Raw genomic sequence first — 13,826 nt, forward strand, 5'->3', positions numbered from 1 at the left:
TCATTTGATTTGCCCTTTGCTCACTTGAAACTCTCAGACATTTCAGTAGGAGTTGTTGAAGTGGATCTGAAGAAGTTATTTGGCTCTTATGTTAAGGCTCAGAGCCAAGTAGAGATGTTGAACTGAATATCTGTTGTTAGTACTTGATCTGATCTGTAGGCAGCCAGTTGCCTTCAGTGAATTAATGGAAAATTCAGTGACAAGACTTGTTTTGAATTTTTCATTCAATTAAGTGCAGCAGCTCTGCCAACAGTACCTGCCTCTGCATTGGTCAGCTCTTTGTCTTCTTTCTCAGGATCTGTTTAACTGGTTTCTAATTAAAGCTCTTCTAACTCTCAAAATGGCAAGAAACCAAAAAGCAATAGGTAATACATACTTTTTTTTAAAGAATTATCCTTACCTTATATGACAGTTCTGTAAGTTCTAAGGAGAATTTACATTGGGAAAAAAATTGAAGATGCCACTCACTTCTTTATCTAAGTTAAAATTGCTTCTTTGAATGGATTTCGGGTAAAACATCAGAGATAATGAGTAAATACACTTTTCTTAGCACAAATATTAAAGCATGTATTTGGATGCCTGACAACATCATTGCCTTTCAGGACACTGTCTGTTGTTCTCATGTTGAGAATATGATCGAGTCCCAAAGTCTCTCTGTGTAGTACTGCCCATTCTCCTTTTGATTCCGGTGCTTTTCTGTTACAATGATTTTAAAAAATATGCCAAACTGACTTCTGTTGCTTGTCTTTCCCATGCAGCAGCTGCAGGAATGTGTCTCAAAAATAATTCTGTTCTTGGCAGTGATAGCACTTGCATGGATCAGAAATAAGTGAGCATATTACAGTTTATGTAACACAGCTTTAAAAACAGCTACGCTCTTCAGAGGAATTTGTGATTGTTACAGTAATTATAATTCCATATTTGTATTGCCAAATCTGATCAGCTCCTTCTTACCCACCAAAGCTGTGGTGAAACGCAATTGGAATATTTTGTGTTTTCATGCAGTGCAGACATCTCCTTCTGCATTTAATAAAAAGGATAGTTTAGCTACAGGGAAGAACTCAACCATTGTTATTTGACACTGCTTGATGTACAACTGCCTGTCTCACAGCCTTATATGGCTTTGGGCTGTGGGCACCCTTTCATAAACCATTTAACTGAACTAAATGAGACCAGAAAGAAGTCATGATTGGTTGGCAAATGTGTTGGTAAAACAAATCTCACTGTGACAGAGTGAACTTAGTCCAGTTGAGCCAGAAGTAGTGTTCTGAAGATGTTTTTTTCCCTCACTTCTCCCACAATGGAACTTGCCCTGGCTAGGTGCTGATGGCTGTGCTGGTGTGGCAGAACTGTTCTGACAGCTGGAGGGCTCTGACTCACCAAGAGGCATTCCCATCTTCCTTAAATCAATCAGCTGCTAAATTCTTGTGTGGCTCAAGTTTTTGCATGAAACATAGTGTATAAAGAGGCCTTTGAAGTAGGCAGCCTTGGATATTAAGAGAAGTTTGCAGGAAGAAAGAACAAAAAAAAATGCAGCTTCTATTCTGTTGAAAGTATATTGCTGAAATCAATAAATCCTGTAAAATTGACAAGACATTCCTGTTTTTTTGTTGTTTTTTTTTTCCCCTCCTAGCACTGTGTTTGGTTTTTAATTGAGTAGAGTATATGTAAGGAGACAGGTTGATTACTCATAGTCTCTCTATGAATGCCTTTTTATAAGCTCATGTGTGTGCAGATGGAAAATGCAGTGTTATTAGCATCATAAGGTGCTTGTACTGTTTTTAAGTGAATTGTTTGGTTTCGCTCGGTGAAACCAAGGTAACAGGGATTATATATATATATATGTGTGTGTGTGTGTATGCGTATATATCTAGTATCCAGTCTGTGACTCACTTCCTGTTTACACTCCTTTTCCTAACTATATGCAGGATAAATTCATGCCTTTATTTATGTCGAATCATAATATTCATCTGCTTTACATCAGTTTTTCTGAAAAGCAGATAATTTAATCATGAAGATAAAAATCCTAATAAGAACTCAGTGATGCTGTCCAACTAAGTTTGCTTGTTACATTTTTGCAGGTATTTATTTGAAGAGATGCTGGCTGGGAACCTTTTACAACCTTAGATTCACCTGCTGCTCTTAGAAACTACCTTAGATTCCCCTCTCTCCCCAAAAGTGGCAATTAGTGTGCACTTCTGCACTGTTAGTCTCTGGCTTATTTATGTTTTCATTTATTTATAGCAATGTTGTTTTTAATAATCAGTATTTGCATATTTATCCAATGTGCATGTGTATGTAAATACACGTGCACATAAAAGATAAAGGCATGCTTGCATTTAAATTACTTGTTTTATTTGTAACTTTTACATAATCTGAACGCAAATAGTAAAATACTAATTGAAATTTGCAAGGTGTTCTTTAAAAATTTATTCCATGATTTGATAAATCCTAAATTAATATTATTAATCTAAAAATATTTTTGTCATATCCATTCTCCAGTGACTCTTAAATGTCATAAAGTCAAGTAGGTGCATGTACACCTGACCAATGAGAAAGTCTGGGTGGTGGTTTTGGTTCTTGTAGTCTGAGAATGGTTTGAAAGACTCCACTGTATAGTGTGGTGTTAGACTGGTAAATATTGTACTGTATTTAATTTAAATGTGAAAATGCCCTTCTGGCTGTAAAGGACTATATCAGTATTTTTAGATGCTTCCTCTTGTAGATCATAGTCATATATGGTATAATCGTGTTTGTGCCTGCTATTTTGCCATCCTTGCCTATCACTAGTGGTGCTTGTTTTAGTAAAATACAGTGAGAGTTTTATTTAATTATGACAGATGTATTGTTGCTTTTCTGGAGATATTAATGATGCATGGGCTCACTGGAAATGAGCCACTAGCTCTATTTCCGTGTAATTTTGGAGGCAATCTTCAAGATACAGAGATAGCTTGTTTTTGTTTTTCATCCAAACAAAAATATAATTAGGTTTGTGTGGAGGGGAAAATGTAGCACAATGTGAATGTTAGAGATCTGATGAGGATATTGGGAATGGAAGCTGCAGTTCCACCAGGGCTAGCACTGACCCCCAAGTCCCCAAAAGAGGTGTGACTGCTTTTGGCACTGTATTTTTGGCCAACGGTATGGAGCTGAGATTTTTCAGGGAGTGTTGCAAGCAGACTCATTAAATAAAGGAAATCTTCAGTATTCTGCTTGGGATCTTAGAAAATTCACAACAGGTGGCTAAATAGAACTTAAATGTACGCAAATACATTAGAATTGCAAGGTACTTACATAATACTGGAAATAAGAGCACAGTATTTCTACTTGTGAAGGTTAGGATCTGCAAAAGATTGTGAACACGAGATTAAAAGGCAGAAGGACTTTGCAATACTGCCTCATGATGAAGTTGACTCTGAAGGTGCATTAATCATACATGGCTTTATGTCTTTATATGCAACTCCGTTTCCAAAAGCCAAAGAAATTCCCTTGCCTGATGTAGTTTTTTCCTCTGTAACTAATAACCACCGTTTTAAATTCTTGTCCTGAACAGTGATATTTTTTTTGGTAGAAATGTTTTAGATGTTGTGCTTTTACTTGTCTAGTGTAATAGCATTGTTAGTGTGTTTCAGTAAATGTTACAAGGTACACTGCAGAATGAGTTGGAAGATGTGAAATGCCTTCTTAATGCTAGCTATATTATGTTGAGTAGTTTCCATAAATATTACTGACTGTTTTTGCGAGTAGTCAAAACTAAGGGCATTGACATAGCTCTTCTAAAACGTCATCCAGACTGTGAATGGGCACTTGCAGTGCTGAAGGAAAATCTCTGCTTAGAACAAAAATGATCAAGACTGAAAGAAGCACAAGATGTTTTGCAGGGTTAAGAAAATACATAAACAGCGTGGGTGGATGAATCAATAATTTCTCAGAATTAGATGCATATTTATTTCTGCTGTCACAGGTGGGTTTTACTGCTTTCAACCTGGTGTGGGTGGGGCTGCTTTTCTTTCCAGTTTAGTTCTCCAAGAAGAGGCACTGAGTGACGTGGGTTAGTGGGTCCTGTGGAGTTGGGTTGATGGTTGAGCTAGGTGACCTTAGTCTCTTCCAATCTTTATGACTGAATAATTTTAAGAGGGGGTTCCTCTTACCAACACATCTCAGAGAAATAAAAAGACAATGGTAGATTGGACCCATACCCAAATCCCACATGTATTGTAAGTAGTGTGGTTGCTCTCTTTTTAAAAATTCCATTATCCACAGACCTAGTGAAGTCATGCATTCTGGTGAAAGAGGCTTCTGAAAGGAAGCTGCAACATTCTGATGAGTAAAGATACTGACTGAGGAAAGTAATTGCGTGACCATAATAACTCAGACAAGAACTGGAGCAATAGGATCTTATAGCACGGTGAATTGGAGAGGAATGAAAATGATAGGTACTTATGCAAATGGATTAAAACCATCCTGTGCCACTTTGTGGGTCTGTCTTTTAGTCACTCTTGCTATCTAGGCCATGGGATTACTCAAAAACAGCTGGGAAAGAATGGATGCAATCATTTAATCACAAATTCTAAATGCTTTTTGTGGTAATTTTCCTGCAAATAGCACACTACAAAATCAAGGCAGGTAGTATTTACTACCAGTTGCAGGACTAGCTACATAATGAACTCTAGAAAGACTGCGTGGTTTTTATTTATCCCAAGTCTGCCTTTTTTAAAACACCTGAGATAAAACATGAAACTATTAGTCTTTTTAGGTTTATCACCTTTTCTTCTTGTTTGGGGAATGCAGATAATAGCTTTTAATGAAGTAGTTGCTGGGAGATTTATTAAGTGATATTGTCCTGATTACATCTAAGCTACAGAATGAGACTCATTCTCATTCCTTCTGCAAAGCAAATTATAAATTTGCTTTTCATAGCCTTGTAAACTCTGCCTCTGAAATTCCTGCCAAAATAAGGGAAGGCTGTGACTCTTCTTAGAGCTTTCCTCTGTAACCTTTGTCCTTGTGGCAGTGCAGGAACAGTTTAGGCAAAATAAAAAGCACGAAAGAAAGACAATTCATTCAAGTCTTTAGAAGATGCTGTGCTGCTACAAACTGCTGCATGCCCCGGTCTTCTGAGATCCTTTGTCTGTCTGTGGCACCTCACAGCAAAACTGTGCAAGGACTGGGCACTGCTGCAGCTCAGCACTGCTGGGTTTTCTGTTCCAAATACTCAAAGTCTTGGTGCAAATGCCAATGTGCATCTGTATACATGTACCACTGAGCATGTAAACCTGGTGAAGTGCACCCAGGACTGCAAGAAATAAATAATGACAGTCTCAGCTTCAGTGTTGAACAGACTTACCAAAGAAGAAATAACAAAAAATTGGTGCAATTTTTATTTGTCGTTTTTTATTGATAAAGGAATATTTTTATGTTTGAGTCATCTCGCCATTTATCAGTTATTTTGGTGGCAGCATGGAAAGGTAGTACTATGAGGAAAAAGCAGTGTGGCAAAATTCCAGCTCTCAGGAAGGCGTAATGTTTCTGTAAAACTTTTTTTTTCATTTCTTGTCCCAGTGGGGGTGCTGTGCTTTAACTGACTTGCCTCTCCTGGAGAAGCCTGTCACAGGCTTCAGCACTTCAGTGCGACTTCTCCCACAGACAGCTTCCTTCTGCTTCCCTCATTACAATGTGCTGTGGCAGAAAATACATTGTATTGTGATATTCCAAGGAGAAGATAAGATGCTATTAAGATCATTCAAAGACCAGACTTATTAATGCAGCATGTTAAAGCATTATTTTCTGATGTTGTGTTGTCATCTTAGCTGTATATGCACTTGTTAGAAAAATTGTCATGAAGGCTTTTTATCCTCATTGATTAACAATAAAACTGTGCAATTTGATAAGCTTTAGGAGGAAGCTGGATTTCTGGGTTTGCTGCTTAGGAGAAAGAAATGTTTATTCAAGTGGAAACATGGAAATATTGGAGGTTTTTTTTTTTTTTTTTTAAGACATTGCATATATTATTTTGAAGTGATTTTCTTTTTCTTCCCAAAAAATCATTATCTCCAATACTGCTTCAGAGGGAATAGTACACTTAAATTGTAAGCGCTTGTTTGTGTATCAAATGATGAAAAAAATCCATGCATGAAATAAATTTAATGGAAATTTGCTTCATCTAATTAATTCTATTGTGTAGGATATTGGGTTATATTTGCTTGAATCACATTAATTATGGAAGTAATTTTGTAGTTTTTAAAGTGAAACATCTGTGTCCATATTTTGTTCAAAAATAATGAGCAAGTCCTCAGCACTCTTGGATGAGGTTGCATACCATAGTTTAAGATTCAAAACTCACATACTGCTAAAAACTTAAAGGATGTTCATGCTTGTGCATCAGTTCAACATCAGTCCATCATTTATATTATGTTTAGAAACAGACTAGTAGAGGAGAGAGAAAAATGCTCTATTGTATTTAATTGATATTTGCCTTTTGTAGCTGTAGTTTTCCAGCATGTCTCTGAAATGCTTTGCAGTGGCAGGGTGGTATTTAACACAGAGGGATGCTGAAAGGTTAAAACCATCTATGCACTCCTTTGGTAGCTTCAGCCTCTCATCCATCTCCTATTCAGTCTACAGATTTTAGTTTCAGCTTTCTTTTTAGAAATAGAGATTATTGAGATGTTCTGTCTGTTCAGAGTGGAACTGTGCACAACAAAAATGAGCTGCTCTTTCTTGTGTTAATTGAAACACTTACTCTTGCCAAAGAGGAGGCCTGGAGTGTTCTGACCTATAATATTTGTGTACATTTTTTGTGCATGCAGTATAATAGACTTTTCCCTTTGTTGGCTGTATTTTAATAAGGCATTACACAATCACAAATTACTTTCAGAAACATGTATTACTTAAGGACTTTTTGGCAACAAGGCAATTAAATGGCTCATGAAAAAGATGCTTTAAATAGTGAGAATACTTGCAATTATATTATGCTTTGAGCGGCCATTTTCTGATTCATTGGAGTTAGATTGTAAAATCTGTAATAGCATTATAGATAGTATTGCATATAAAACACCATCTTCGAAAGCTGATATTTTTTCAAACTGCTTCAATGTAAGAGCCTACTTAGAAGATTAGATCCTTAAATCTCCAGCTCCATGCTCATTGTTATTTGTGATAGTTAGCAGTTAGTTATGATGGCAGGAGCTTCTAATCACAGAGCTTCTAATGATGTTTTCTCTGATAGAGTGCCTCTATCTTACCGTGTTCAAAAATGACATCTTCTGTCTTGCTAATTGTGCATGATCTAAAAAGCTGTTTAACTGACATTTATTACTGTTTCAGAAAGCAGTATGAGGCTGAATATATTTTATTTCTTTAACAACATACTATTATACTACATATATACTATACATATATACATACATACTATATACTACATATATATTTTAGAACTTTCTAGCCTGTAGTCAAGCACCAAAAAAGTTGATTGGGGATGTCCTTGATACTGATTGCATGGTTAATTCCCATTATTATGGAAATTTTCCTATTGTACATTAACTTCACGTAGGTCTTACAAAAAGCTTTCCCTCAAACATTACTTTTTAATTACTTTGAATAATTATGGACTCCTAAATTTTATCCAGTTATTAAATTAAAGCACTTTTTTCTTAGAAATAATTCTTTCCCTTTATGCCTATTTCCCACCTTCTCTCTCACTGAGTGTGAGCTTTCTATGCTCAGTATAGGATTCATCCATTTCTTGTTTTCCTTGCCAAAATTTGTTGAAGCATTTAAAGTATGCTTTTATTTTTAGTAACTGAGCAATATTCATGTCTGCAGAGGAGAATCTTCTGCATAATGAAGACATGGCACAGTTTTTTTTTTGTTTTGTTTTTTTTGTTTTTTTTTTTTAGAAGCTTTGGTACAGAGGACATTCATCAAGTGGTCCAGCTTCTGTCATTTTAAGTCAGTCCTCTGGAATAGGCTTCTACAAGTCTCAGAATAACTACTATTTTTTCAGTACAGCTTGCTTATACAAGCTGCTGTTCTGTTTCAATTGAACTCTAATAAATGTCATATGAGTAAGGCTTATACTATTATGTTTAGGATAAGTCCTAATTTTCTAGACTGTACTAGTAAGATCAAAATAATTTTTACTTGAGTGAAAATAGCACTGTGGATCTCAGGTATATCCAGTCCGTGAAAGAATTGAGATTGTCTTGACACCATCCAGTCCTTATAGCCTAGGGATTAACAAACAGATGCACGACAGTGACATGCAGCCTTGAAGACCAACCACCTATAAGGCTATATAGAAAGTTGTAGCATTCATTAGTTTTAAATGAGGTGGGAGTGAAGAAAATGAGGTGAGCAGACAGGTCTGTTTGGAAATCGGGAATTCAGTGAACAAAATACAGGTATCGGGGATGTGTTGTTGGTTAATAGTGGCTGGGCTTCACCTCCATGGCTGCTCAGAGATCAAGCTGTGCATGCTGGCAGTTTGTCAGTTATCTGTAGTTTCATTGGTATCAACACCAAAGAGTAGTGTAATGATTATTAAAAAGAAGTGGGGGTAGAGTGAGTACTGTACTCTATTAACCACCTGGAGGAAAGGGGAGGAGAGCAGCTGGGGGTCATAGAATCACCAAGGTTGGAAAAGACCTAAAAGATCACCCAGTCCAACCGTTCACCTATTCCCAATAGCTCCCACTAAACCATGTCTCTCAACAGAACATCCAGCCTTTCCTTGAACACCCCCAGGCTCGGTGATTCCACCACCTCCCTGGGCAGTCCATTCCAGTGCCTGACCACCCTTTCTGAAAAGTAATACTTCCTCATGTCCAGCCTGAATCTCCCCTGCTGTAGCTTGAAACCATTCCCCCTGGTCCTATCACTAATGACACGAGAGAAGAGGCCGACCCCCAGCTCACTACAACCTCCCTTCAGGAAGTTATAGAGAGCAATGAGGTCTCTGCTGAGCCTCCTCTTCTCCAGGCTGAACATTCCCAGCTCCTTCAGCCTCTCCTCATATGGCCTGTGTTCCAGACCCCTCACCATTTATCATTAGGCTCAAGGTGCTCACCAAGGGCTGCCTTAGGCTGTGGGTTGCTATGGGACTCCCCTGTGGGATTGCTTACAGTCTGTGAATTGAAATTCCTTTTAAATTTCCTAGGAAAGAGGACCTTTCCCAGGTAGAAATGAGGAGATGTAGGATTTAAAAATAAAATTTAAGACACTGTTAAAGATATTGTTGCACATAACTTGTGTAGCACTTATGTAATGCGACTCAGTTTTGTAAGTAGGCTGAAATTGTACCTTCTGAGAAGTTTGTTTTCATTGTGAGTGTTATCACAGCAATTTATTTTGGAGATACTAAGGGTGTGCATGGCTAATTGTGGCAGATAACTCGATATGGGTAGAAAAACTGTTGATTACCATCAAAGCAAGTTAAGATTGCATGAAATAATTGCTGAACTGGTTTTGTCACTCTAGTGTTAAGTGCTAAACCGTTGTTTGGTTTAAGTTGTACTGTGAATATAAGCAATGCATTGCTGCTATTGAAAAACCTTAATCACATTGTTAATACAAGTTAAATATGTAACCACAGAGAGCATAGCTTTATGAATGCTAGTAGCTACAGGAGCATTTGTTTAACATTTATTACAAGTTACAGTGGGGGAACAGTTCGCAGCTGAACTACTGTATAGAGGAAGAAGATCTATTCAGCTTTGGATGAAACCTCAGGCAGTTTTGTAAATGTTTTCTATTACAAATAAGTTTAATAGGGTACATTAAAAAAGATGTATATTTAAACCTATATGGTCCATACCAAGTTGGTAGAATTACAGTAAATTGCTGCATTTTATTTCTGTAATTATCTTACAAACTGCTAGTTGGTATTGTCCAGAATGTTATGTTCAGCACGTTTTAAGAGTAGTCATATTTTGGACAGCTTGTATAAGCTCATTTTGTTGTCTCGTAGGGATATAAAATTACTTATCTAGAAAGAAAAAAAGGCATCTATTAAAGGGGGATAACGTCTGCACCTTTGGAATTATGCATGTCTGCTGTTGAGATGGGAGGGATAGTGATCATCTCCTGTGTTGTAGTTTTGGGTATGTGCAGTGCAGTTTTCCTATCAATAATATTTCTAGAAATATGTGATTATGAAATGCGATCTTTTCCTTCTATTTTTTTTCCATTCCTGTAGGAACTTGGAAGTAACAGCCCTCCGCAGAGGAACTGGAAGGGAATTGCTATTGCGCTGCTGGTGATTCTAGTTGTTTGTTCACTCATCACTATGTCTGTCATTCTTTTAACACCAGGTAACCTAGTTCTTTATTTTATCTTACTGAAGATGTATGATTCATAATGCACTCATTAAAATGACACATATGTTTTAAAACATCTTTCCCTTAAGCGTTTTTAACTTCTGACTCCTATAAACTTGGTACTCATAGGGCCTTCTGAGCTACTGGAGGCTTTATGTAGCACAAGTACTACTGCTTCAGCAGTAGGTCATTAGGGTTGTATCGGCCTTGGGATGGCTACAAGCATTAGACTCAGTGGGTATGAGCTTGAGTGCACTATTTTTGTCACTTGTGTCTTAGTGGAATCACTGCACAAATTTTAAAGAATCTTTGAGTTCTTTCTACCAGAATTGAGTTCTTTCTGTCAGGTTTGAAAGTGTGATAAAATTTCAACTTTGAATGTTGTGTCTATGTAACAAATATTGGTCTTTGGCCAATTGGACTTTGTTATGCAAGTGTTCAATTTACATAAACCAAAATACTAATGAAATGCCCTTCAGATGGTTTCAGGCCATTTGGCCACCGAATGAAATAATCAAGGGAAGCTTGGTGGGTTTGTGGATGAAAAACTGTACTAGTGTACTGCTGCTGAAAGGAAGATGGTAAACTCAATGGAAAAGGTGTAGGAAAGCTTTGTCCTCGTTTTACAAGTGAGAAAACTGAACTGATGTTTTCCTTTGCACAGAGCCAGGATCCAAGGGGATATTTCTGCCTTCTAATACTGTTCTCAAAGTGCTCTAGGTTCATGAAGATGGTGGAGGGCCTAGAGAGGAAGATGCGTGAGGAACATCTATGGCGCCTGGGTTACCTCAGCGCTGAGCAGAGCTGGCTGAGGGGAGGCCTCATGGCAGCTTCAGCTTCTCACACGGAGTGGAGGGCAGTGCTGAGCTCTGCTCTCTGAGATAGTCACAGGGCCCAAGGGAACAGCATGGAGCTGTCAGAGGAGAGTCTGGTGGGGGTGAGAGAGGTCCTGCCCCAGAGGATGGTGGGCATGGAACAGGCTGCCTAGGGATCGGGCACAGCCCCGACCTGTAGGAGCTCAGGGAGCATTTAAGCACTGCTTTCAGACTTATGGTCTGATTCTGGGCAGTCCTGTATAAAGCTGGGAGTTGGATACAATGATGTTTATAGGTCCCTTCTATTATAAGAAACTTTTCTTCTTAGAGGGAGTGAGACAGCTAAGGAAAGTGTGTAGGAATATTGTGGTTCATTCTGTTTCCCGTTTTGTAGAAGTATCTAAGTATGCATAATGCTGTCCAAGGGAGTGATAAAGAAATGATTGTTTAGCTATTACTAATTACGATATTTGGAAAAAAATAAAAGCAGATGTGCTGCTGTAGTCTCAAGATACAGGATTTTCTTCAGGGAATAAGAAAAGACAGACTTGAAAGGCCATTTGTGGCATATCCTGATGCACTCTAAGGCAGAAGACTGTTCTTTTCAAGGAGAGGATTGTTTAAGGCTTGTAAAATCTAAAAAATGTGGTGGAATTCACAGTAATAAACATCAGTTCTGGCTCTAATATTACAGAATTATTAATGATGTAAAAATGTAAATGGAAGTCTTTGAAGACACTCATCAAAAACAGAAATAAACAACCCAGGGAAATGTTAATTTCCTTTTAATATGGTAAAAAAAAAAATAATAAAATAATGCTTAGCGAAGTACAACGTCTCTGGAGCGTTAGAAAACCCAGAGAGTTTACCTGAAAACTTGATGTGATCTGGGACCTACATTTCAGTTGAAATCATGTGAGTGAAAACTAGTTCTGTCAGCTCAGATGTTCTAAGATATCTCAAACAGACTGTAGAGCTTAATATAAATAACAGCCTTTTTCCATGAATGGCCTAAGTTTTATAATACGGGTTTTCTTGCAGGTTAAAAATGCTTACCAAAGAAAGCTTCGTAGATATGTTGTAGGACAGCTCCTTTCCCTACTTTTGACCTTAATCTGTTCCTCTTTCAATGCATGATTAATATGTTTTTGAAAGTTATTTATTACACTCTACTAGTTTCCTGGAGGGTGCTGAGCACTGCAGCAGAAGCTTTCCGACTCTGAATATGTATCCAAGGTGACTCTGGGATATCTAGCACATAAGGAAGTGGAAAAACTCAGATTGTCTCACAACCCTTTCTGTCACTAAGTGCTGAATGCTGAGGTGCTAGAGATCTGTTGTTATAAATATTTGGTTTTGTAATTCATTTGTAATGTTGCTATTTAAAGTAGCAGATTTCTTTGCCTGTTCATTTCTGCCTGTAGTGATAGCTGCCTTTTAGACTTGGTACAGTTTTTGTAAGTGCTATCGTGCTTCATTCTGCTTCTTTTTGAGGATATAGGGATGATTTTAGAGAGCAGCTGCTTAGAAGCCTGCTTAGTTGTTATAAAGCATTTCAATGAAAATCATGTTAAGGCAGAATCGTATGTATTGATATGCCAGACAGATAAGCAGAATCTTTAAAACAAAGTTGGGACCAACCCCTCCATGCCATTTTTCATGCTGTTCTTTAAATAAATAAAAAAGAAACTGAAAGTAAGTAGATATTCATTGCCAAAGAAATTCAGTTTCTGTTTTAATACGCTATAGTCTCCATGTAATTTCTGTATATTAGCAAGCAAGTTTTGATATCTCCTTACAGTCAAGTTTTTTTCCTTTCTCATGTAAGTGTTATACAGACTACGCCAATTACCAGTTAGATCTGTTAGCTTGTGCACCGCTAACTAGTGCTGGTTTTCTGCTTTTCAGGCATAATTTAACATCAAACAAGTCTAACTTTCTTTTTCCCCACAGAAAATTCAGTAAAGAATGTGTGTAAATAATATATTATTACATATTACAAATATTATATGTTATATATTATAAATAATATATTATTATATAATATTATATTATTAGTTTTAGTTTCTAAGTTAGAAGGTAAACTTTGAGGTGCTTAAACTATTCTTAATTACTCATTTGCCAAAATCATAGAATCATGGAATCCTTAGAGTTGGAAGGAACCTTTGAAGATTATCTAGTTCAACTTCCCTGCAGTAAGCAGGGACATCTACAGCTGGATCAAGTTTCTCAGAGCCTGGTCCAGCCTGGCCTTGAAAGTGTCTAAACACAAGAACATGAGTGAAGCTATTATTTTCTACTTTTGCAGTCTTGTAGTTTCCTAAACACAAACAGTTTGTCATTTTGAATGAACATACACCAGCTATTGAATTGTTAAGGTGTTTATTGTATAATCAAAAAATATAGCCATTTTATTTTTAACCAACTTTCTTTGTAACTTTTGTAATCAGTGTTCATTTTCTATATATCGTGTATGTAGCTTCAGAACAAAATATAGAAATACAGGGGAAACAGTGGGAGAACAGTGGAAGATGATTCAGTAAAATTTAAAATGGAAGCAAAACAGAGTAGGCTATTTGGTAATGTGGTAATAAGCATAGGATGGAAAAAAACTGTCTTCAGAAATAAAATAAGTGCTTTGAGAATTGTATACCACTTTATGCTTATGCTGTAGAAAGATCAACCCAGTATAGTG

At 37.1% G+C, this 13,826-nt stretch overlaps 1 protein-coding gene across 8 annotated transcripts in view; it reads left to right on the forward strand.

The window, feature by feature from the left end:
- DPP10 (dipeptidyl peptidase like 10) overlaps positions 1-13,826 on the forward strand; it is a 355,631-nt gene that overhangs the window by 195,281 nt on the left and 146,524 nt on the right. For 7 of the 8 annotated variants that reach the window (XR_007378432.1, XR_007378431.1, XM_048952390.1 and 4 more), the window contains exon 2: positions 10,196-10,310. Coding sequence is in view for 6 of the 8 variants with exons in the window: in XM_048952390.1 (XP_048808347.1) it covers positions 10,196-10,310 (115 nt within the window). In the remaining 2 variants the exon portion in view is untranslated. Of the gene's footprint in view, positions 1-10,079; positions 10,101-10,195; positions 10,311-13,826 lie in introns of those variants that run through there. The other variant, XM_048952393.1, reaches the window with a different exon arrangement.

This window comes from Lagopus muta, chromosome 8 (assembly GCF_023343835.1).
Source record: "Lagopus muta isolate bLagMut1 chromosome 8, bLagMut1 primary, whole genome shotgun sequence".
NCBI lineage: Eukaryota > Metazoa > Chordata > Aves > Galliformes > Phasianidae > Lagopus > Lagopus muta.